This window comes from Geotrypetes seraphini, chromosome 9, assembly GCF_902459505.1.
Source record: "Geotrypetes seraphini chromosome 9, aGeoSer1.1, whole genome shotgun sequence".
Taxonomy (NCBI): Eukaryota; Metazoa; Chordata; class Amphibia; order Gymnophiona; family Dermophiidae; genus Geotrypetes; species Geotrypetes seraphini.
Genome location: NC_047092.1, coordinates 88,119,282 through 88,143,590, shown reverse-complemented (window position 1 = coordinate 88,143,590; position 24,309 = coordinate 88,119,282). Strand labels below are relative to the sequence as shown.

Here is a 24,309-nt window from a genome sequence, read left to right as displayed (position 1 = left end):
TCAAACCCCAGCCGCCAAATTCCAGACCACTCCCCAAGCTCCGCCAGGACCTGACCACGGGTCACACGCGCATTAGCTCTAGGCGTGTAAAAAATACATGAGAAATAACACATGACGCAAATTATATTAAAATAGTTATTTCGTTTATTTATTAATTGTCAAAATGGACCTCATAAGATTATTGCATCATCTGGGAAATCTTTACAGCCGCCAAACGCTGGCCTTGCTGACAAAGATCTCAACTTGATAATTCGTAGCTCCCCAATATATACCTTTTACCCTGCATGACATCATTACTTGTCAGCCAATCCATTAACAGAGGCTGTCCTTAAATTTGGACAATGAACTTCTTTTTAACATGGAATAAAAGTTCCAGAAATCGTATTTTTTGTTTACATTCATTTCTGAATATACATAAACATTTTATAACATAGCCAAAAACTTTAAATCTAAAACTGCTTATCTGTGTCAAGAGAACCTACATTTAAAGTGCTGAAAACTTCATGGCCCTATCAGCATCAGAAAAAGGAGGGGCTGTTTCCCCCTCTATCTGAAAAACTGACAGTGTTAGGTTTCACTGATACACACACAGAAGCCTTCCTATGCTGGAGCTCTAGAGGGCTTTCATAGTAAAGTGTCTCTGGTATAACTTAACCATTTCCAGATGTTACCTCAAGATTTTTCCTTAGTGTTTCTTCAGGTTTAAAATATATAAAATATTAGAAATTAAGTACACACCATTCTTTCATATATCACTTTCATATATCAATCATTCCTTCGTTCGTTCGGGGCCCCTTGCACACATCCAACACACTTAATACATGCTATGCTTCATTTTGGGATACATAATCCAATATGCTCTTCCTATCCGGCCTTAAACACATCTAGTATCAATTAGAACTATGAGGCTAAAGGAAGGGAGCTGAACAAAATGGAGTCACTACCTCAAGATGGAGTTCATAGAAACATAGAATATGATGGCAGAAAAGGGCCATAGCCCATCAAGTCTGCCCACTCTAATGACCCACCCCCCTGACTTTACTCCCTTAGAGATCCCACGTGAATATCACATTTTCTCTTAAAATCTGACACGCTGCTGGCCTCAATCACCTGCAGAGGTAGACTGTTCCAATGATCAACCACCCTTTCTGTGAAGAAGTATTTTCTGGAATCACCACGAAACTTCCCTCCCCTGATTTTCAGCGGATGCCCTCTGGTGGTCGAGGGACCTATAGGACAGAAGATATCATTTTCCACCTCGATACGGCCCGTAACATACTTGAACGTCTCAATCATATCCCCCCTCTCTCTTCGTTCCTCAAGTGAGTACAGCTGCAATTTATTTAGCCTTTCTACATACGTAAGATCCCTGAGCCCCGAGACCATCCTGGTGGCCATTCGCTGAACCGACTCAATTCGCAGCACATCTTTCCAGTAGTGTGGTCTCCAGAACTGAACACAATACTCCAAATGAGGTCTCACCATGGATCTGTACAGCGGCATTATCACTTCAAATCTCCTGCTGACAAAACCCCTACGGATACAACCCATCATTTGCCTTGCCTTGGAGGAAGCCTTCTCCACTTGATTGGCAACCTTCATGTCATCACTAATGATCACCCCTAAATCACGTTCCGCCGTGGTCCTAGCCAAGGTCTCACCATTTAGTGTGTAAGTTCTGCATGTATATCCTGATATCCTCTATGATCTGGCTTAATAGCAAAGTACATAAAAAGAATATTATTATGCTTTTCCGTAATATTAATCTGTAGTGTGTTTTTCTGGCCTTGGCTACATCCATATTAAGATTTTTATTCACCAACTTTTCGTACGCTTCTATTGGGCGTGGCCTTAACTAACACATATGCTTGCATCTAACTAGAGTTACCCAGAACCATACAAAAAGCAGGCGCTTTTGTAGAAAAACTCCACAAAATACTCCACAAACACATCTTATTCATTATCCATTCCATACCGCCCCCTAGAGTCCACGAGTGCCATTACTGCTCAGACCCCCCCCCCCACGCCACCCACACCATCAGGGGCATCCACTCCACTGGAGACCCCGGCACCATCCACAAAGAGGCAAATCCCACCCGACAGCCCTGCAGCAACATCTCGTATAAAATTGTCAAAAACAGGCCCAAGAACAGAACCCGGAGGCACACCACCGGCAACATCCCCCTCCCCAGAGCAACCCCCACCAACTACCACCCTGCTGTCCTCCACTCAACCAGTTCCCGACCCAGACCACCATCCTGGAGCCCATCCCAAGAGCACTCAGTCTACTTCCTAGACTTCTGTGTGGCACACTGTCAAAGGCCCTGCCAAAATCCAAATACATCAGGTCTAGCGCACTCCCCTTTAATTAATTCTATGGTCACCCAATCAAAGAAATTGATTTGTCTGACAAGACTGAACTAGTAAATCCATGTTGCCTCTGGTCCTGTAATCCACTGGATTCAGGAAACTTTAAGTCAGACTTACTGGCCTGTAATTCCCTACTTCTTCCTTCCACTTTTGTGGAGAAGGGACCACATCTGCCCTTCTCCAGTCCTCCAGTAGCACTCCCAACTCTAGCGAAGCATTGAAAAGGTCATTCAGTGGAGCCACCAGAACTTCCCTAAGTTCCTTCAGCTCTCTCGGATGTTCACCATCCAGTCCCAACGCCTTGAGTACCTTTAATTTAGCTAGCTCCTCACGAACACAACCCTCTGAAAATCGATCAGAGTCTACCACCCTACCATCCCTGTTTGTCTTCTACAGTCCCGCTCCCACAATCTTTGGCTGTGAACACAGAAATATTTGTTAAGTAACTCAGCCTTTTCTTAATCAGCATCTACATATTTCTCCCCTTCACTTTTGAGTCTCGAAATGTAACTTTAGCACTTCTTCCTATCACCAATATATCTAAAAAATGTCTAGCTACTTACTAACGCCATCCGAATGGCTCTGGTCTCCAGAACATTGATTGACCAGGAAGCCTCCACCAGTGCCCAACTACCCTGAGTCAAGTGACCAAGACACTGAACTCTCCAACCCAGGAGATTGGCATCCGTGAGAAGCACTGTCCACTGGGGTTGATCTAGACTCACTCCCTGAACCAGATTGGAAGACTAGCTACTAGTGCAGGCTAAGACGAACTAACCACCAAAGAGGGACAGTAAAGTCCAGATTGAGAAACTTGGTGATCTGATCGCCCATATGTCCTGATTGCTGATCCTCGCCGTGTTTGGCCAGTGTTCAATTTCTTGTTAACTCAATGGATTTGACTGGCTATTTACCGTGTTTTACATTGCTCGCAGCAAGCAGCCACTGGTTTTTCTTATGGCCCATTCGACTAGAAGTGTTGCTGCATCATGGGTAGAGTCTTGCACGTTTTATCCAGTTGAAATTTGCTAGGTGACTACTTGGACCCCTGTCATACCTTTCCTGGTTTTGCTAAATTGATGTGGTGGCTCGCTTGGACCTCTTCAATCTCTCCCTACGTACGGGGAGAGTCCCCCTGGACTGGAAAACAGCTAACGTCGTTCCTCTGCACAAGAAGGGTTACAGAGCAGAAGCTGCGAATTACAAACCAGTAAGTCTCGCATCGATAGTGTGTAAACTCATGGAAACACTACTTAAACGTAAGTTAGACATGATCTTGGAGGAGGGGAATCTGAGGGATCCCAATCAACATGGATTCACTAAGGGTAGGTCATGCCAATCCAATCTCATCAGCTTCTTTGATTGGGTAACAAGGAAGTTGGACTCGGGAGAGTCTCTGGACATAGTGTACTTGGATTTTAGTAAGGTTTTTGACAGTGTCCCACACGCAGGCTTTTAAGCAAGATGAAATCAATGGGGTTAGGTGAGACACTAATTACATGGGTCAATGATTGGCTGAGTGGTAGACTTCAGAGGGTGGTGGTCAACGGCACCTTCTCTGAAACATCGGAAGTGACCAGCGGAGTACCACAGGGCTCAGTCCTGGGTCCACTCCTTTTTAGCATATTCATAAGGGACTTGACACAAGGGCTTCAGGATAAAGTAACATTATTCGCCGATGACGCCAAAATATGCAATACAGTAAGGGAAAGTAATTTTCAGGATTGTATGACGCAGGACCTGCTTACGTTGGAGAGCTGGTCCTCGACATGGCAGCTGGGCTTCAACGCTAAGAAATGTAAGGTCATGCACCTCAGTAGCAGAAATCCGTGCAAAACTTACACCTTAAATGGAGAAACATTAGCTAAGACGACAGTAGAATGAGACTTGGGAGTGATCATCAGTGCAGACATGAAGGCTGCAAAACAGGTAGAGAAAGCATCATCCAAGGCAAGACAAATGATGGGATGTATCAATAGAAGTTTCATCAGCAGGAAACCTGAGGTCATAATGCCACTGAACAGAACCATGGTGAGACCTCATCTGGAGTACTGTGTGCAGTTCTGAAGGCCACATTACTGCAAAGATGTGCTTAGAGTCGAGTCGGTTCAGCAGAGGCCACTAGGAAGATCTCGGGGCTCAAGGGTCTCTCATACGAAGAGAGACTAAACAAATTGCAGCTCTACACTCTGGAGGAACGCAGGGAGAGGGGGGACATGATTGAGACATTTAAATGCATCACAGGTCGTGTCAAGGTGGAAAATGACATCTTCCTTCTCAAGGGACCCTCGGCCACAAGAGGGCATTCACTCAAACTCAGAGGAGGGAAATTTAAGGGTGACACCAGGAAGTATTTCTTCACGGAAAGAGTGGTGGGTCACTGTAACAAGCTTCCGGAGCAGGTGGCCAAGGCCACCAGCGTGCTTGACTTTAAGAATAAATGGAACATCTACGTGGGATCCCTACAGAGGTCTAGTAAGGCACTCAGACTTAATGGGGTGGGTCAGTAGAGTGGGCAGACTTGATGGGCTATAGCCCTTTTCTGCCGTCATCTTTCTATGTTTCTGTATTGAGGACAGGCTCTTCTGTCCCTCCCTAGCTACTACCATTGCTTTGGTACTTCACTTAACATGGAATCCGGAAAGAATGTAACAGAGAGGAAGATTAGGTTTTTACCTTCGATAATCTTCTTTATCCCTGGACAAGCAGGCAGCGTGTTCTCACTGATGGGTGGTGTTGCCGGCGGAGCCCCAGTGTGGATGCTTGGGGGGGGTGGGTCACAGCTTTGGACTTGGGGGGGTTCGCGATTGGCCTGCGCTGTGCATGCGTGAGTGCCTTCATGCCCAGCGTGGGCGTGTGGTCCCTCAGTTTTCTAGTTTCTGCTGAGCTAGAAAGATGCATTTTTCAACTCCTGTTGAATTTTTTTCTCTAGTTTGCCTTCCCGCTCTCACGGATTGTGACTGTTTTGTCACAATTCTTTTGGGGTTTTTTTATTTTCTTTTCTAGTTCAAGTAAAAAAAAAAAAAAATCTCTTTTTTACTTTGCCATCATGGGCTTTGGCCCAGCGGGGCCTTATGGACTTTTTTCGTCATAGAGTTCGAATTGTCAATTGCTGTCTTCCCGTCCATGTCCCGCCTGTTGACGGGTTTCAAAAAGTATGGTTGCTGTTCTCGTGCCATTTCTGTAACCAACTCTCACCGCTGGTGCTTGCAGTGTCTGGGACCCGAGCACCATGCCGTCTCCTGCTCCCACTGCTCGTTCCTTCAGAAGTGCACTCTCAAAAATCAATTGCTTCAACAAAAACAACTGCTTGGCGCTGCAATGGACATGGAGCCCAATTCATCTTCGACACCATTCGCACCAACCAAGACGACACCGAGGGTGGATCCACCAACTTTGACTCTGGTGTCACAATTCACTCTGGGTAAGCCGGCTAATAAGCCTTCTACTACCCCTTCCGGGACACAGGTCGAAGGTAGCGAGTCAAGTCCTGCCGACCTCGCATAAGTCCCATAAATGCACAGTTCCAATATTGGTGAGTGTCTCTTCTTCGGCCTCATCATCCCAGGACCGTGTTGACCAGCCCATCCGTACCTTCCAAAAAGAAGCAAACGGTACCAGCACTTTCTCTTAAGCAGAAAATTGACAATCTGCTTTGGGAGGAGTTAGGGGAGCATTTTACCCTCTTGGCACCAGCTCATTTTTTAGCAAGCACGGCACCGGCCCTTCAGGAGCCGGTCCAGTTTGAGTTCCTCACGGCACCGACCACTCCTCTTAATGCTACTCCACCGGTGCGGACATCCTCGACCCAGGACTCGAGCATTCCACTTCGGCACTGATCCTCCTCAACCACATCTTGAGAAGCTACTCCGGCACAGTCAGGTGAAGTCTCCAGTAAATCTAAACATTTGAAGACCTCGACACCGATCCCATCATTTCAGAGATTCAGATTTATTGGGAGATACTGAGCCTGAAATGCCATCTACTACCAATGTGGAGTCTTCTGCTTCTGGGTCACCTAGACGTTCACCTACCAGAGCTGCGTCTCCTTCAGAGAAACTTTCATTTTCCAGATTTTTGAGACAGATGGCACATGATCTGGATGTTTCTTTGGAGGCTGATTCCAAATACAGCAAAAAGAACTTGGACACACTTGATTATTACATTACATTAGTGATATCGATTCCACCTTTACCTTGCGGTTCAAGGCGGATTACACAAGAGTTGTTATTGTAATAAGAAGAACATATTGTTAAGACATTAAGAAGTACTTAAGGAATAGTTTAAGATTTTCTAATTTGTTAAGGAGTAGTTGGTAATTGGAGGAGGAGTTCAAAGCCTGTTTGGATGTGTTATATTGGTCTTATGTATTTTTTGAAGAGTAGGGTTTTTGTTTCTTTTTTGAAGGTTTTGTAGTCTGTGGTCAAAGTCAGCTGATTGGTGAGCTGTCGGTCTAGTTTAGCTGCTCTGGTGGCCAGTAGGTTGTCATACATTTTACTTCTTTTAACATTTTTGGTTGGTGGGTGTGTGAATAATTGTATGGGTTCTCCTGTGTCTGGTTGAGGTGGATAGGGTTAGTCAGTTGTTCCAGTAAGTAGGGCTTTCTCCGTTTATAGCTTGGAAGAGAAGGCAGTGGAATTTGAAGTGTACTATGGAATCCCTCAGGGTTCCATTTTGTCTCCGTTGCTGTTCAATATCTTTCTTTCACCTTTACTTAGTCTAAGTCAATCTATAGGTTTCACCACTTACGCTTATGCAGACGATATTCAATTGACCCACCCATTTAACCCCGAAAATCCTAATGAAATATTTCTAATCAATCAAAAACTAGAAAAAATAAAAAATTGTCTCACACAAAATAAACTAGCTCTAAACATAACAAAAACGAAGGCCTTATTCTTCCCAATGAAGCAGGGATTAAAATTATCGGCTCCTTTCTTAATAGACAATATACCAATTGGGTTAGTATCATCATTAAAATTATTAGGAGTTATCATCGATGACAAATTCTCTTATCAAGAGCACATCAGCAATGTAGTCAAATGTTGCTTTTATCGTTTGCGCTTAATTCGCTCTATGTCTAAGTTCCTAGAACCGAAATCCTTAAACATCTTAATACATTCCCTCGTCATATCTAAATTAGATTACTGTAATTCACTTCTGTTAAATATCACTCAAAAGGAAAAAAAACGTTTGCAAATAATCCAAAATACCGCAATTAAAATTATTCATAATGGTAAAAAATACGATCACGTAACACCTTTTTTAATAGACTCACACTGGCTTCCCATTAATCAACGAATAACATACAAAATACTACTCTTAACATTTAAAACATTATCCACTAATGAACCACAATTTATAGACCGGTTTCTAGTTCCACATAGGTACGAACAACACTGCAAGGAACACCCAGGAGACCATCTCCAGAGACTTTGGAGCCTTGGGTGTGAGGCTGAAGCAGACGGGTGCGCAGGTGGTCTTCTCTTCAATCCTTCCAGTCAAGAGGCAAGGGAAGAGCCAGGGATGAATGTATCCTAAGAACCAACGAATGGCTACAAGGATGGTGTCGGGATATGAACTTTGGATTCCTGAATCATGGAGAGGCGTTACAAGGACATCTGGGACCAGACGGACTCCACTTGACCAGCAGAGGTAAAAACATCCTCGGACACCGACTAGCCCGCCTGCTTCGTAGGGCTTTAAACTAGGTAAGTTGGGGGAGGGTACCTACTCATGTACTGGTGCGGAAAGGAACTATCCTGATGGGATGAGTCGACACTCTGCTTCCAAGGTAAGGGCACACATAGCAAACAGTTCTCTAGGAGCCACACAGACTCAGGTGGAAAACGCCTTACAGCGACCTAGCAAACACAATGTGTGGAGGGCCATATATATTAATGCTCACAGTTCAGGCAATAAAATTCTAGAGCTGGAAACTGAAATAAGGGATGCCAACCTAGACGTGGTGGCAATAACCAAAACATGGTTTACGGACTCACATGGGTGGGATATGGCTATACCCCAATCTACTTCGTCGTGATAGAGAGGGCAGGTTAGGTGGTGGGGTAGCACTATACATAAAAGAAGACATCAAAACCACCAGGATCACAGATGTCAAATACACTGGGGAGTCCCTTTGGGTTAACCTGGCAAGAGGTGGCAATAAATGCCTGTATCTTGGTGTGGTATACAGACCCACAAGACAAATGGAAGACATGGACACGGAATTAATTGAAGACATAGAGAATATCACTCTATGGGGCAACACTGTACTGCTTGGGGACTTCAACATGCCTGATGCAGACTGGAACACATTTTCAGCAACCACCAGTAGCAGCAAGAGGATTTTGCCCTCCATAAATGGTGCACAACTAAAACAGATGGTAACGGAGCCCACTAGGGCCCAGGCGATCCTTGACCTGGTACTCACCAACGGGGAAAGCGTCTCAGAGGTCTCGGTAGGAGATACGCTAGCCTCCAGCGACCATAACATGGTATGGTTCAACCTTAGGAAAGGATTCCCTAAATCAATCACAAAAACAAAGGTACTTAATTTCCGGGGCACCGACTTCACACGCATGGGAGATTTCGTCCATCAGACGCTGCAGGCCCAAGCAGAGACCGGTAATGTGGAAGCTATGTGGTCGTACCTGAAATCATCCATACACGAAGCTACTAATCGCTACATAAAATCGGTAGACAAACAGCAAAGAAACAATAAACCCCAATCGTTCACTGAGGAGATCTCGCACCTCATTAAGGAGAAGAAAACAGCATTTCTTTCCTATAAACATACGCAGAGAAGGGAAACTAAAGTAGAATATAAGACCAGGTCTGCAGCGGTCAAAACAGCAGTTAGGGAGGCCAAACTTCGAGTGGAAGAAACTTTGGCAAAAAGCATTAAAAAAGGGGACAAATCTTTCTTCAGGTATATTAGTGATAGGAAAAGGAACACAGACGGCATAGTACACCTTAGAAGACCGGACAGAAACTACGCAGTGGCGGATTCTGAAAAAGCCGAAATACTAAATTAATATTTCTGCTCAGTCTTCACCTGTGAGGCACCGGGACACGGACCACAGTTGAAGACAAAACAAATTGCGGAAGACCCGATTCAGAATTTTGAGTTCACACCTGAAGACGTCTACAGCGAGCTGACAAGGCTCAAGGAGAACAAGGCCATGGGACCGGACAATTTACACCCAAGAGTGCTTAGAGAATTGAGAGATGTTCTGGCGGAACCGTTGGCCGTGCTCTTCAATCTCTCACTAAGCACGGGGAAAGTTCCGTTGGACTGGAAAACAGCCAACGTCATTCCTCTGCATAAAAAGGGTTGCAAGGCTGAGGCTGCAAACTATAGACCGGTGAGTCTCACTTCAATAGTGAGTAAACTCATGGAAACACTAATTAAGCATAAATTAGATACGGTCTTGAATGAGGGGAATCTCCGGGACCCCAGTCAACATGGATTCACCAAGGGTAGGTCCTGCCAGTCCAATCTTATCAGCTTCTTTGACTGGGTAACAAGAAGGCTGGACTCGGGAGAGTCCTTAGATGTCGTATACCTTGACTTCAGCAAGGCTTTTGACAGCGTCCCACACCGCAGACTGCTGAACAAGATGGAATCGATGGGGTTAGGAGTAACACTAACTGCATGGGTTAAAGATTGGCTAAGTGGCAGACTTCAGAGGGTGATGGTTATCGGTACCCTCTCCAAAATGTCAAAAGTGACCAGTGGAGTGCCGCAGGGCTCAGTCCTGGGTCCACTCCTCTTCAACATATTCATTAGGGATTTGACTCAAGGGCTTCAAGGTAAGGTAACCTTATTCGCTGATGACGCCAAACTATGCAATATCGTAAACGGCTACAATCTGCAGGATACTATGGAACAGGACCTCCGTACTTTAGAAAGTTGGTCCTCTGTCTGGCAGCTGGGCTTCATCGCCAAGAAATGTAAGGTCATGCATCTCGGAAATGGAAATCCATGCAGAACTTACACCTTGAATGGAGAAACTTTGACCAAGACTACGGCAGAACAAGACTTGGGAGTGATTATCAGTGCAGACATGAAGACTGCTACTCAAGTGGAGAAGGCTTCATCTAAGGCACGGCAGATGATGGGTTGTATCAAGAGAAGTTTCGTCAACAGGAAACCTGAGGTCATGATGCCATTATACAGAACCATGGTGAGACCTCATCTAGAATATTGTGTGCAATTTTGGAGGCCACATTACCGTAAAGATTTGCTCAGAATTGAGTCGGTTCAGTGGATGGCCACCAGGATGGTCTCAGGGCTAAAGGGTCTCTCGTATGAAGAAAGACTGAACAAATTGCAGCTCTATACTCTCGAGGAGCGTAGGGAGAGGGGAGACATGATTGAGACATTTAAGTACATCACGGGACGGGTCGAGGTGGAAGATGATATCTTTCTTCTCAAAGGACCCTCGAACACAAGAGGACATCCGCTCAAACTCAGGGGAGGGAAGTTTCGTGGAGACGTCAGGAAGTACTTCTTCACAGAACGAGTGATAGAGCATTGGAACAAGCTTCCAGTACAAGTGATCGAGGCCCACAGTATCCCAGACTTCAAGAATAAATGGGATACCTATGTGAGATCACTGCGAGGGTCATACCAATGAATAGGGTCGCTAGGATATAGACTTAATAGAGCAGGTCAGTAGAATTAAGGGTCCAGTAGACTTAAAAGGGGGTCAATGGTATGGGCAGACTTGATGGGCTGTAGCCCTTATCTACCGTCATCTTTCTATGTTTTTATGTTTCTATGACTCGTTCCCTGCGGTCTACAACACAAGGGCTGCTTATGGTTCTTTCCTTGAAAATCATTGGAACCAGACGTCATGACATATTTTCAGTTATGGCCCCTCTTACCTGGAATACTCTCCCCTTATACATAAGAGAAGTTAAAGATTTTAATTTATTTAAAACCAATTTAAAAACTCTTCTTTTCAAAGCTTCTTTTAATCTTTAAAATAACTCTTTTTATCCATTTTATCCCAATCCTAATGTTTTTTCCTTTACTTGGCTTTTGCTCTCTTTTCTCTTGAAAAACAGCAATTTTGTAACTTTTTGCCCACCTTTGCCCTTTCCTCATGTATCTAAGTTCGTCTGTATTGTCAGTTAGTGTTTTCTTTCCCCCCTTTTAAGGTTGTATACAATATATTTTTAAATGTTACTCGCTTAGTATGCAATAAGCGATTTATCAAATTCAATAAACTTGAAACTTGTATTGGGAGCTAATGTGATTCATGGTATGCATCTGTGATGTGGTCGTATTTCTTCAGTGAGTAAATAAGTCTTAGGGCTGTTTTGTATTGTTTTATCATGGTTGCTGGGCAGGATAGATATAGTATGTTGCAGTAGTCTATTAGGCCTAATATTAGTGATTGAACCACTAGTTGGAATTGTTTCCTGTCGAAGAATTTTCTGACTTGTCTTAGGTTTCTCATAGTTGCAAATGATGTTTTTATTATTTTGTTGATTTATGGTTGCATGGTACATCCTCTGTCTATCAGTACTCCTAGGAGTTTTAGTGTGGGTTGAATGTGGTACGAGACCGAGTTTATTTCTAGGTTAGTCAAGATTGGGGTTTTGCTGTTTTCTAGGAGGATGAAGTTTGTTTTGTCAGTGTTAAGTTTTAGCTTGTGTTCTTTCATCCATGTTGCTACTTTTTCAAGTGTTTTGTGTATTGTGCTTGTCATTGTGGGCTCAGGTTGGTCGAAAGGGAGGAGTATGGTGATGTCATCTGCGTAGCTGTAGGAAGTAATGCCTAGTTTGTCTAGTTAGGAGCTTAGTGAGGCAATGTATAGGTTGAAAAGTGTTGGAGATAGGGATGATCCTTGGAACTCCACATGGGTTGGCCTATGGTTCTGATTTTTCTTTGTTTGTTTTGGCTCTATATGTTCTGGATTGTAGGAAACCTTTGAACCATGTTAGTACCTTTCCTGTAATTCCTATTGAGTCTAAAGTTTGCAAGAGGATGTCATGGTCGACTAGATAAAAGGCTGCGGAGAGGTCTAATTGTATGATTAACATTTTTTTGCCTGTACTGAGGTGTTGTCTCGCGATGTCCATGAGTGTTCCTAGCAGGGTTTCAGTGCTGTAGTTGGTCCTGAAGCCAGACTGAGTAGGTGGAGTAAGTTGTGGTTTTCTAGATATCCATTTAGGGCTTTAGCTACAAGGCCTTCCATTAGCTTGACGTAGAGTGGGTTTGAGGCTATGGATCTGTAGTTGGATGGTTGGTCTGTTGCTCCTTTGGGGTCTTTTAGGATTGGAGTTATGATTTCACTGAGGTCTTGTGGGAACTGGCCTTCTGTGAGTAAAATTTGTATCCATTGTAGGAGCAACTTATGGAATAGCATACTGGAGGTTTTCAGTAGGTATGGTGGGCAGTGGTTAAGGTCACAGGCTGCGTGGCTGTATTTGTTATATAATTTGTTGGTCAGACCATTTTATGGGTGCGAAGTAGGCCCAAGTTCTATCCGCTGCTATTGATTCTTTCTCTATAGGGTAAGTTGAAATCTCTTCTAGATTGCTGGGTGTTCCATTGAATGTGGCTCTTATAGTTGAGATCTTATTTTTGAAGAATGCGACTAATAAGGTGGCTGAGAGAAGGGGGGAGTTGTTTGTTGTCAGGTATGGTGTGGTGTCTGTGAGTTCTTTTAGTAATTGGAAAATCTTTTTTGTGTCTTGGGATCTTTCTCCTATTTGCTTTGTGTAGTATGCCTTTCTTTTTTTCTTTCAGCTTTTGTTTGTATTTTTGATGTTGTGTTCTCCATGTTGTTTTTGTGAAGTCTAGGCTATCTTTTCTCCGTTTCCTTTCTAGTTGTCTGCATTGTCTTTTGAGTTGGAGTAGTTCGTTGTCAAACCATTTGTCTGATTTTTCTATGGATTCTGGTTTTGAGTTGTTCTGGGGCTAGCTCATCTAGGGTCGCTGTACCTAGGTGGTTCCATTGTGCTATGAAGTCTTTGGGGGTTGTAGTTTTGGATTATGGTGTCTGTTTTTGTCCAGAATTTGTTGGGGTCGATGTGTTGACGTGAGCTGTAGGTTATTTTTTGTGTAATTTATTTTTAGTCCAGTTGATTTTGAAGGAGGGAATGGTACCAGTATCTGATGTGTGGATTTCTGGTTGAGTGGACTGTTGGGACATGTAGGCTTCAATGTCGAGTTGGTGTCCTTTTTCATATGTGGTTTGAGGGTCAAGAATCTTGTATGTCAGGGCCTCGAGGTATGATAGTAAGTTTTTAACTTGTTTTTGAGATTGGTTTTCAAGGTGGAGGTTGAGGTCTCCTAGAATTAAGTTGTAGGTTGTCGTTAGTGAGTTTCAGTAGAATAAATTTTCGAAGGTTGGTTTTGCTGAGTTCCTGGAGTTATTTAGCAGAGCATGCATGTTAATGTTCCTTTGAGTGATGTGCTTGAGAGTTGACAGGCTAGTAGATCCAAGTATGGGGTGGTTGTTTTGTCTTGTATTTTTAGGTCCAAGGAGGTTTTGGCTCTGATGACAATTCCTCCTCCTCTTTGGTTTTCTCTGCATACCACTATTATTTTGTATCCTTTTGGGCAGACTTCCGTTATTCTGGGGTCTGAGTCTGATGTAAGCCAAGTTTCCGTGAGGAAAAGGCAATCTATGTTTTCTTCTTCTATCCAGTTTTTTATGTGTTCTGTCTTGGGGCCTATTGCTCTTATGTTCACGTAGTTACATGTGAGAGTGGAGTATTCTGTTTGTGTGATTTGAGTTATTTTTGGGTAGATGAGTGACCTTTGGTGGGGTTTCGTTTTGGTCTTGTCTGGGTTTGTCAGTCTATTTCTTGTGGTTGGTGTGATGGGTTGGTTAGTGTAGATCTGATAGTATGTTTCTGTCTATTGAGAGCCGTCTGGTTGAGTGGGTGATTCCCTTGGAGGTGGATATAGTTGGTATTGGGTAAATGTGGTTTGCTGTTGCCTTCCAGTTGGTTAGGAGTAGAGTAATTAGTTGGATAGCTTGGTGTATTTGTGGTGTGGTTTTCATGGTGGCTCAGACAGTGATGGATATGGTAGTTGTGGGAAGAGGTGGAGAGATCTTTTCCTTATTTGGCTTGGTGATGTTCGTTTTCTGTTGATGGAGTGGATTTTCTGTGGTGTTGAGTTTGGCTAGTGTTGGAGTATGGTTTCGTGACAGCTGGTTAGGTGGACTGTAGTGGGTAGTTTTGTTCGCTTCTTAGTCGCTTCGCAAAGGCGCTCGCTAAGGCGCCTTTGACGTGCGCCTTTGACGTGCGCCTTCGGCGCGCCATCAAAAGAACTGTAGCTTCCACTCCATGCCATTCTGAAGGAAACTTTCTATAAAAACCTAGAGACTCCTCTCTCTGTACCAGTGGCTCCTAAACGTTTGGAATCTCTTTATAATGTGGTACGCTTACCCGGCTTTGATAAGCCTCAATTGCCCCATGAGTCTCTCGTAGTTGAATTCACTTTGAAGAAATCCTCTGGGGCAAGTGTATGCATGTCTGTACCTCCTGGTAGAGAGGGTAGGACAATGAACAAGTTTGGTAGATGTCTGTATCAAAACTCAATGTTGGCAAACAGAGCATCCAATTATACCTTTTTCTTTTCCTGTTATATGAAGTATCTTTTTAAATAAATTTCATCACTTCAGCAATATCTGCCCTCACGTAAATCCAAAAAATTTCAATCTCTGGTCTCTACTTCTTTGCAACTTTGAAAGTACATGGTGAGATCTGTTTATGAGCTGGTTGGGGTGGTTTGGATGGGGCGGTTGTTCAGATGGGTTAGACTGTTTCCGTTTGTAGTTTTGAATAGTACTGCCTACTGTTTGGGGCTGTGAATGTGGGCAGCCCGGCTTATCTGAGCGGCCGCCTCATCCAAAGCACCTCAACCAGACATAGGAAAACTCACACTCCATTCATACACCCTCCAATAAAAGAAGTTAAAACATAAAAAACTATATGATGGCCTCCTAGCCACTCAAGCAGCTAAACTAGACAACCAAATCTCCAATCTGCTGATAACCTCAGACTACAAGATGTTCAGAAAAGAAATAAAAACCATACTCTTCAAGAAATCCATAAAAAAAATCATAATCCACAAATTCCCCCTTTCCCCCACTAACTTCCCGACTCCCCAAAACTACCTGATCTCCTCTCTATTATTTCCTGGAAATGACCAGATATCTTCTTTGTACTCCTCCTTCTATAACTCTTCTGCAACCCGCCTTGAAACGCAAGGTAATAGTGGAATAGAAATCTCTAATGTAATGTATTCGCGGGGGTTAGGGGCAGAGCCAGACTGTGAAGTATAAAAAATCACAAATAACTTTGTGCCGGCTCTGATCCTCCCCCGGACCTTACCTAGTGGTCTAGCGGGCTTTCAGAGAAGGAGCAATCTTCCTACGCTCCTGCCCCGTGCAGATCGCCAATAGGAAATGGCTGCCATGAGCTCCCATAGTCTCTTGAGACTACGATGGCAGCTCACAGCAGCCATTTCCTATTGGCCATCTGCACGGGGCAGGAGCGGAGGAAGATCGCTCCTGCCCTGAAAGCCCGCTAGACCACCAGGTAAGGCCAGGGGGGAGCCGGGAGGGAGGCGGGGAAGGTCCGAAATAAAGTTTTGGGGATTTTTTTCCACCTTAAAAAAAATCACAAATAACTGAATCCGCGGATGCTGAAGCCGTGGATTCGGAGGTGGAAGTGTAGTTCCAAGGCACACCATGTGGAAACTTAGGGGCAGATTCTATAAACGGTGTCTCAATTGGGATGCACGTTTTCTAAATTTTTTTTTTTTTTTTTTTTTTAAACCCTGAGGAAGGCACCTACACTGTAGATATTTGTCGCAGTTAAGGAAGATGTGTCAGGACACTTAAGCTTGCCCAAGACTGGGCATGGGCGTGGCTTTGCTTGCATCAGGAAGGGGAAGGTCCAATCACAGAGCAGCGCATACCAGGCAGGAAGCCAATCACAGCAGCCAATCATGGAGCAGCGTGGACCAGGCAGGAAGCGCAAAGGTCGTGCTCCTGCGTTCGCCGCTCCGCAAGGAGAAAAGCAGCCATCCAGCAGGAGACCACACTGGACCACCACCAGTTAAAAAAAGAAACCGGGGGTGAGGGGAGAAAAGGTGTATTCGCTCCATAAGACGCACCCACTTTGGGGTGGAAAAAGTGCATTTTATATCCTACTATCCTGAATCCCTTGAGTGTTCAGCCAGTCACCAAGTGGAAGTGTCTGCAGTGCAAGGCAAAAGCAGACTCCGGGAAAGGTAAACTGATCCTTGTTAAAGGGATCAATATGAAAGCTAGCTGCTCCCAGGTGCAGATTTAGAGGCCAGTATATGTTTATAAAAAAAAAAAAAACACAACAACTTCCTTACACTCTCCAATATGAAAGCATGAACTGATCTCCACATCATCACATTAGGAGATTGTGGTGCAGTGGTTAAAGCTACAGCCTCAGCATCCTGAAGTTGTGGTTTCAAAACCATGCTTTCTCCTTGTGACCCTGGGCAAATCACTTAATCCCCCCATTGTCCCAAGTACATCAGATAGATGTGAGCCCGCTGGGACAGACAGGGAAAAATGCTTGAATATCTGAATAAATTCATGTAAAACATTCTGAGCTCCCCTGGGAGAAAGGATAGAAAATTAATAAATAAATATTGTCCACCTAATGTCCCTTCCCCTCATCTGCAAGCCCCCCAACTGATCTAATTCATGAAATACATTTGGGGGGGGAGAAGGATGTAGCACTGATCATGGTGATGGTGATTGTAAAGGGGAAGGACTATCAGATCTACAACATTAAATAGTGCTATAAATAAAAATAGGCAACTATTGTCATTGTATAGAGAGTGATTAATTTTTTTCTCACCCTGGCTCAGTGTGACAGATTGTGGATATTTTTTGTCTACCATTTATTAGATTGATTACAAGGGACGCGATCTGCATATACACTCTGTTGTGAGATGACCTCACTGTCCAGCTATGCCTTACGCATGGCCCGCCTAAGCGCTAGGATCTTTGGAGAAGTTGCAAGGCCAACGGACCAGAAGTCCATGAAAGTGGTGAATCTATTTAGTGAGCAGCCATTGGCCAAGAGGAAAGATGTATATAAATGGTACCCCCAGCATAAAATTTACTATGCATTGATGAGAAATCTGCGCTTTCTGGGACTCTACAGGTGTGTAACATTTGCAACACAGCACAATAGCACCCCAGAATATTAAAGCTGATGCTAAATAGCTATTTATCTTCATTCTTTACACCATTGTCCAAGAAAATTGTCTATATGATTTAGGCCAGTTCTTTCCGAATAGTGGGTCACAACCCCAAATGGAGTCACAAAATCCATAGTTGGGATCACAACCAGGCTGGGGGTTGGAAACATCATTGGCCCTCCCCTCCTGTCATGCCCATTATAACCACTAGTGGGTTTGGCTCCATGGCAGTTGATCCAGGATTGGGGCTCACTGTGTTCCGCCCCCCAGATTGTATGCATAGGCTCCGGAGGAGATTGAGGTCTCCAACTGGGACGTTGGGCCCGAGAGATGGTCAGAAGATACAGGCAGTCAAGGTTCCAGGTTTGTTGAGGCATAGGTTCTCCCTATAAGCTGTTACAGGTTCCAACTTGCAGCTCCCAGCACACAGCATGGCACAACGAGTAACAGCCTGGCAGATTGATTGTGTGGGTGTGGGGGGTGTCTCTAAAATCTATTACGTGGCTGATGTCCTGTATGACCTTTTTCAGGGTTGTGAGAAAGCTGTCTACTTACTCTGTCTCCAGCCGCAAAATGCTGTGGATTAGACAGTGGGCAGGTGATTCTCCCATAAAGGAAACACTAAGTAAATTGCCATTTCACAGGTGGTTACTTTTGATAAAGGCTTGGATGTTCTTGTGACCAGTGTTCAAAAGTGAAATCCTTACCATACAGCAGGCCTCAAGCCCCTCAGGGGTCTGGGCACTGCACTTTTTTTTTTTTAGACATCCAGGTGGTACCGCTAATATTCTGGAGGTCCTTTGGTCCAGACACCAAACCTCCAGGCAAAGATTTGGAGGAACTAGGCACCCACAGGCTTCAAGAGCTGCTCCACTACAGCCCCAAATAAGCAAATACAACACCAAGCTGGCTGCCAAACCTCTGCACATTGGAGGGAGGCTCTCGCAATTTGGGGAGGAGTGGTTGGAGATTACCACAGATTGCTGGGAGCTGGACATCCTGTGGGAGGGGTACAAGTTGATTGTCGTCCCCTTCCGGATCTTCTTCTGCAGAGGCTCCCTGGCGGAGAAACCAGAAAAAGCAGCAAAGGTCAGAGCAACAGTACAGAGATTGCTGGATATAAAAGCCATAGAGTTCATCCCAGAGGATAGCACCTAGGACTGGAGACTGATTCTGGACTTCAAAGCAGTATATGTGGCCCTTAAAATCCCACAGTTCTGAATAGAAACGATGAGGTTGGTGATTGCGTCAGTTGCACCAGGGATATTTCTGGACTCCCTGGATTTAATGGAGGCCTATCTGCATATTCCCATTTTTCCAGACCACAGAAAATGTTTGAGGTTCCATGTGTTGGAGCAGTACTTCAATTCGTAGATTTGCCTTTTGGAGTAGCTACAGCACCTCATACCTTCATCAAGGTGATGTTGGTGGGTCACAGCACACCTGCGCAGAATCGACATACAAGTCATAGAAACATAGAAATAGATGGCAGATAAGGGCCACGGCCCATCTAGTCTGCCCACCCTAATGACCCTCCCCTACCTTTGCCTAGTGAATAGATCCCACGTGTCGATCCCATTTGGCCTTAAAATCAGGCACACTGCTGGCCTCAATCACCTGCAGTGGAAGACTATTCCAACGATCAACCACCCTTTCAGTGAAAAAAAATTTCCTGCTGTCACCTCGTAGTTTCCCGCCTCTGATTTTCCACGGATGCCCTCTTGTTGCCGTGGGTCCCTTGAAAAAGAAGATATCTTCTTCCGCTTCGATGTGGCCCGTGAGATACTTGAACGTCTCGATCATGTCCCCCCTCTCTCTGCGCTCTTCGAGCGAGTATAGCTGCAGTTTGTCTAACCGTTCTTCGTACGGGAGATCTTTGAGTCCCGAGACCATCCAGGTGGCCATTCTCTGAACCGACTCCAGTCTCAGCACATCTTTACGATAATGTGGCCTCCAGAATTGCACACAGTATTCCAGGTGGGGCCTCACCATGGATCTATACAATGACATAATGACTTACGGCTTACGGCTGACGAAACCCCTGCGTATGCAACCTAGGATCTGTCTTGCCTTGGATGAGGCCTGCTCTACCTGACTGGCAGCCTTCATGTCCTCACTGACGATCACCTCCAAGTCTCGTTCTGCTACCATTCTTGTTAGGATCTCACCATTAAGGGTATAAGTCTTGTATGGATTATGGTTGCCTAGGTGCATGACTTTGCATTTTTTGGCATTGAAGCTAAGTTGCCAGGTCCTAGACCAGCGCTCCAGTAGGAGTAGGTCGTGCATCATGTTGTTGGGCATTGAATCTTCGTCCGTTGTGCATTTGTCCACTACATTACTTAGTTTGGCGTCATCGGCGAATAATGTTATTTTACCTCGAAGCCCTTCTGCCAAGTCTCTTATAAAGATGTTGAATAGGGTTGGGCCCAAGACCGAGCCCTGTGGCACTCCACTGATCACCTCCGTCATTTCGGAGGGGGTGCCGTTCACCACTACCCTTTGAAGCCTACCACCAAGCCAGTTCCCAACCCATTTCGTCAATGTGTCACCTAATCCTATAGAACTCATCTTGCTCAGCAACCTGCGGTGTGGTATGCTATCGAATGCTTTGCTAAAGTCCAGGTACACGATGTCCAGAGACTCCCCAACATCCAGCTTCCCCGTCACCCGTCAAAGAAGCTGATCAGGTTGGATTGGCATGATCTCCCCTTAGTAAATCCATGTTGACAGGGGTCCCGTAGATTTTCCTCATCCAGGATCTTATCCAATTGGTGTTTGATTAGAGTTTCCATTAGTTTGCTCACTATCGATAGAAACATAGAAACATAGAAATAGACGGCAGATAAGGGCCACGGCCCATCTAGTCTGCCCACCTTAATGACCCACCCCTACCTTTCTCTGTAAAGATGTTAGACTCGATGTTAGACTCACTGGTCTGTAGTTTGCTGTCTCCATCTTTGAGCCTTTCTTGTGGAGTGGAATGACATTAGCCGTCCTCCAGTCCAACGGGACGCTGCCTGTACTAAGGGAGAGGTTGAAGAGCGCTGACAGTGGCTCCGCCAAGACATCACTCAACTCCCTAAGCACCCTGGGGTGTAGGTTGTCAGGCCCCATTGCCTTGTTAATCTTGAGTTTTGACAGCTCACTGTAGACACTGCTGGGCGTAAACTCGAAGTTACTAAACGGGTCAACTGAGTCAGCCCTTGTCTGTAGCTGAGGGCCAAGCCCCGGCGCTTCACGGGTGAAGACTGAGCTGAAGTATTCATTTAATAGTTGGGCTTTTTTGGAATCCTTTTCCACATAGTCTCCATCTGGTTTCCTAAGACGTACAATCCGCCTGAGTTTTTACTTCTGTCACTGATATACCTGAAGAAGGATTTATCTCTCTTCTGGATGTTCTTTGCCAGAGACTCCTCCATGTGGAATTTAGTCCATCTGTATCTTGTATCCGAATTAGAGAATGAAACGGGGAAAAAATCTATCCTCTGCACCGCCCCATCACCGCCGTTCCCGTCACCGCCATCCCTTTCACCGCCCCGTCACCGCCACTGCCATCCCATTCACCGCCCCGTCACCATCCCCGCTGCATCCATATAAGCCTTAGTCCTGTAATATTTAGCTTATTCCTTTCTTATAAATCAAAGTTCCTGCTGCTGAACTAGAGAAAGATGTTCAGCTTGCAGGGTTTGGTTTATAAATTTTTATCAACACAACTAATATACTACTTTATTCTAAAGCAAAAAATAAATAAATAAATATAATTTTTTTTTCTACTTTTGTTGTCTGGTTTCTGCTTTCCACATCTTCTCATTCAATTCCTTCCATCCATCCGGTGGCCGCGGGTAAACCGTCACCGTGTCATTCTCTAATCCAAATCCAAGGGACACCTAGTGGTTCAACGTGTGGTCCAGTTACTACAAAAGCTCAGCTGGGTGGTCAGTTTTTGGAAAAGCCACCTAGTACCAACACAAGATTTAGAATATATGGGAGCCCACTTTGCTACGAGAGCAACAAAGTATTCCTCCTGGAGGCACACAGGGAAGAACTCCTCTAACAGATCCAAAACTTTCAGAGCACTCCCACTCCGGCCTGGCAGTACTTACAGGTGCTAAGATCAATGGTTGCGACAGTGGTGGACGTAGTACCCTGGGCAAGGATGCACTTAAGCCCACTCAAAGAAGCGCTCCTTTCTCAATAGTGCCCTTTCCCTATTGTCCCCTTGTGTAGCTGCCCCTGGGAGCAGGGATATGACTGGGGGAACTGCAATACTGCTGGGAAGGAGCTAGTCAGTACGGAAAGACTAGGAGGATGTTGGCAGGTCCCAAATATCCCCTATCCTTCCATTTAGGATGACTGCTGATAAAAGAAATCCCAGAAGGAGAAAGTGAACTGATTTGCTTTTGAAGAACCTAATTTGCATATGTGCTTAGGTGTAGTGGAAAAGGACTGAAGCTATGTAAGAGACCCTCAGGACTAGGAAAACCCCTGGAAAAGGAAGGGGGAAATCTCCTCTTCTGGGTTAGAGGTTTCTAAATGGTCTTTGACTGAACTGAAATTCATTCACCCTAAAGAAGAGGGAAGATACTATTCAAGACTCTCCAAAGAAAAGTGCACATTAAGAAGTCCTGGGAAACTAGGACTTAAGAGTGATCCTCAGTAGGAGGAATGCTGGGATGAGCCTAACTCCTGGTAAGCCCTCAATACCAGTACTGACTGGCGCTGACAGAGGGCCTGGTGCAGAGGAGAACAAGAGTGACTGGTGATGGGAAGGTCCACGGGGACCTGTGCACCAGCAGGGCAAGAATGACTGGTGACTGAAAGGTTTGCAGGGACCTGTGCACCAGCAGAGGTAGGCAGCGCAGAAAGAAGGAGCCAGCCAAACAAAGGGCAAGATGAGACTGGGACATCCATCAACCAAACCACATGCCCGCAAAAGGATCTGCTGCAACAGCAGCTCCCTTGGATGGCGGAGGCACTTCAAAGTTTATTATGATAGTTGTATCCTCTCTCTCTTTCCAAAGGAGTTCCCCTCCGTGTCTTCACATGAATTCTTTTGATGACGGATGCCAGCCTTTACGGCTGGGGAGCACACCGAGAGGGAAGTCCAGTTCAGGGATGCTGGTCCCCTTCCCAGAGGAAGTGGTTAATCAACCACTTAGTGTTGCGGGCAATTTGTCTGGTGCCTCATTCTGGATATGTGCAGGCTTTTGCTGCGGTACTTAGAAGTCACAAACAAATTTTGATTGTCAAATCATCTGTTTGTGCTGGCTGGAGCGGCCCAAAAGAGCTGCCTGGCATTGAAGGCAACATTTTCCAGATGGATTTATATGGCCATTTCTTCTGTCTATATCGGAGCTGGGAAACATCCTTCTATCTCGGTGAAGGCCCACTCCATGCAAGATGTTGCTTCCTCATAGGCAGAGTCTTCAGCAGTTTCCCCAGAAGAGATTTGTAGAGACATCACTTGGTCTACTCTGCATACATTCATGAAGTTGTACAGATTAGACGTGGTGGCCAAGCAGCATTCCTCGTTTGGATCTTCGATTCTGGAAGCAGGCTTATCAGTCCCACCCTAAGTTTGAGGGACTGTTCTGTTATGGCCCAGGAATAGAATGGGGTTGTACAAGAAGAAATGATTAGGGTCTTACCTCGGTCATCTTCTTTCTTGTACACCCTCGCTCTATTCCTGAAGCCCGCCCTGTCAGCTATAAACTCGCCTGCTGTCTGCCTCAATAGGTACCAGCAATTTGGACATCTTGTTTCTTTTTCCAGCCTTAACAAGACTACAATCTGCATATTCTGCATTGTTCAATCTAAAACTGCCTTAACAGGTCTTAACAAGAATACAATCTGCATATTCTGCATTGTTCAATCTAAAACTGCCCCGACCCACTTCAAAGCCAGCATGTTGACATGGGTTAACTTCCTACTATTCACAGGAAATTTCCCACCAGAGCAAGGTTATATTATGATAACCCCAATCATAAAAAACGCGAAAGAACCACCAAACTCCCCATCTAACTACAGACCGATCATAAGCATCCCGCTATTCACCAAAATAGCAGAAGGGGTGGTAAACCATCATAGCCTCCCTACTCGACCACTTGCACATACTCTTTAGTCTGGGCTTAAGTGCCTTGATCTTACAACTCGACCTGAGCAACGCTTTTGACCTAGTCGACCACAACATTCTCCTAGAATGCCTGGCTCACATCGGCATCTCCGACCAGGTCCTCAACTGGTTCCAAGGGTTCCTAAGAAATAGATCCTACAAGGTACTCAAGAACGACTCATTCTCATATAGCTGGGACAACTCCTGCGGTGTTCCGCAGGGCTCCCCCCTATCCCCCACCCTGTTCAATATCTATCTTGCCTCCCTGGGAAACCTCCTACATAACCTCGAGCTCAAATTTTTCATCTATGCAGATGACATCACAATAGCCATCCCTCTAACCAGTTTCACACCAGAACTACTCGACTACATTACAAGCATACTCAATCAGATTGAACTCTGGATGCTATCATACAGACTAAAACTAAACCCTGACAAAACTAAATTCTTCCTAGCCACCCCCAAAGACAAAATCAAAGACACCACAATTCAAGTGAAAGGAATGGCTTTTCCCCTCGAACAAACCTTAAAAATACTGGGAGTCACGCTGGACAAACATTTATCCCTAGAAAAATCACACCGACCTTACAGTCAGGAAAAG

The 24,309-nt window shown here is 44.9% G+C and overlaps 1 protein-coding gene across 4 annotated transcripts in view; it reads left to right on the top strand.

Annotated features, from left to right (window-relative positions):
• The window catches only part of MRPS33 (mitochondrial ribosomal protein S33), a 70,928-nt gene that overhangs the window by 35,817 nt on the left and 10,802 nt on the right, over nt 1-24,309 (top strand). For all 4 annotated transcript variants that reach the window (XM_033957889.1, XM_033957888.1, XM_033957886.1 and 1 more), the window contains exon 2: nt 17,298-17,556. In XM_033957889.1, coding sequence (XP_033813780.1) covers nt 17,342-17,556 — 215 coding nt within the window. In that variant the 5' untranslated portion in view covers nt 17,298-17,341. The remainder of the gene's footprint in view (nt 1-17,297; nt 17,557-24,309) is intronic.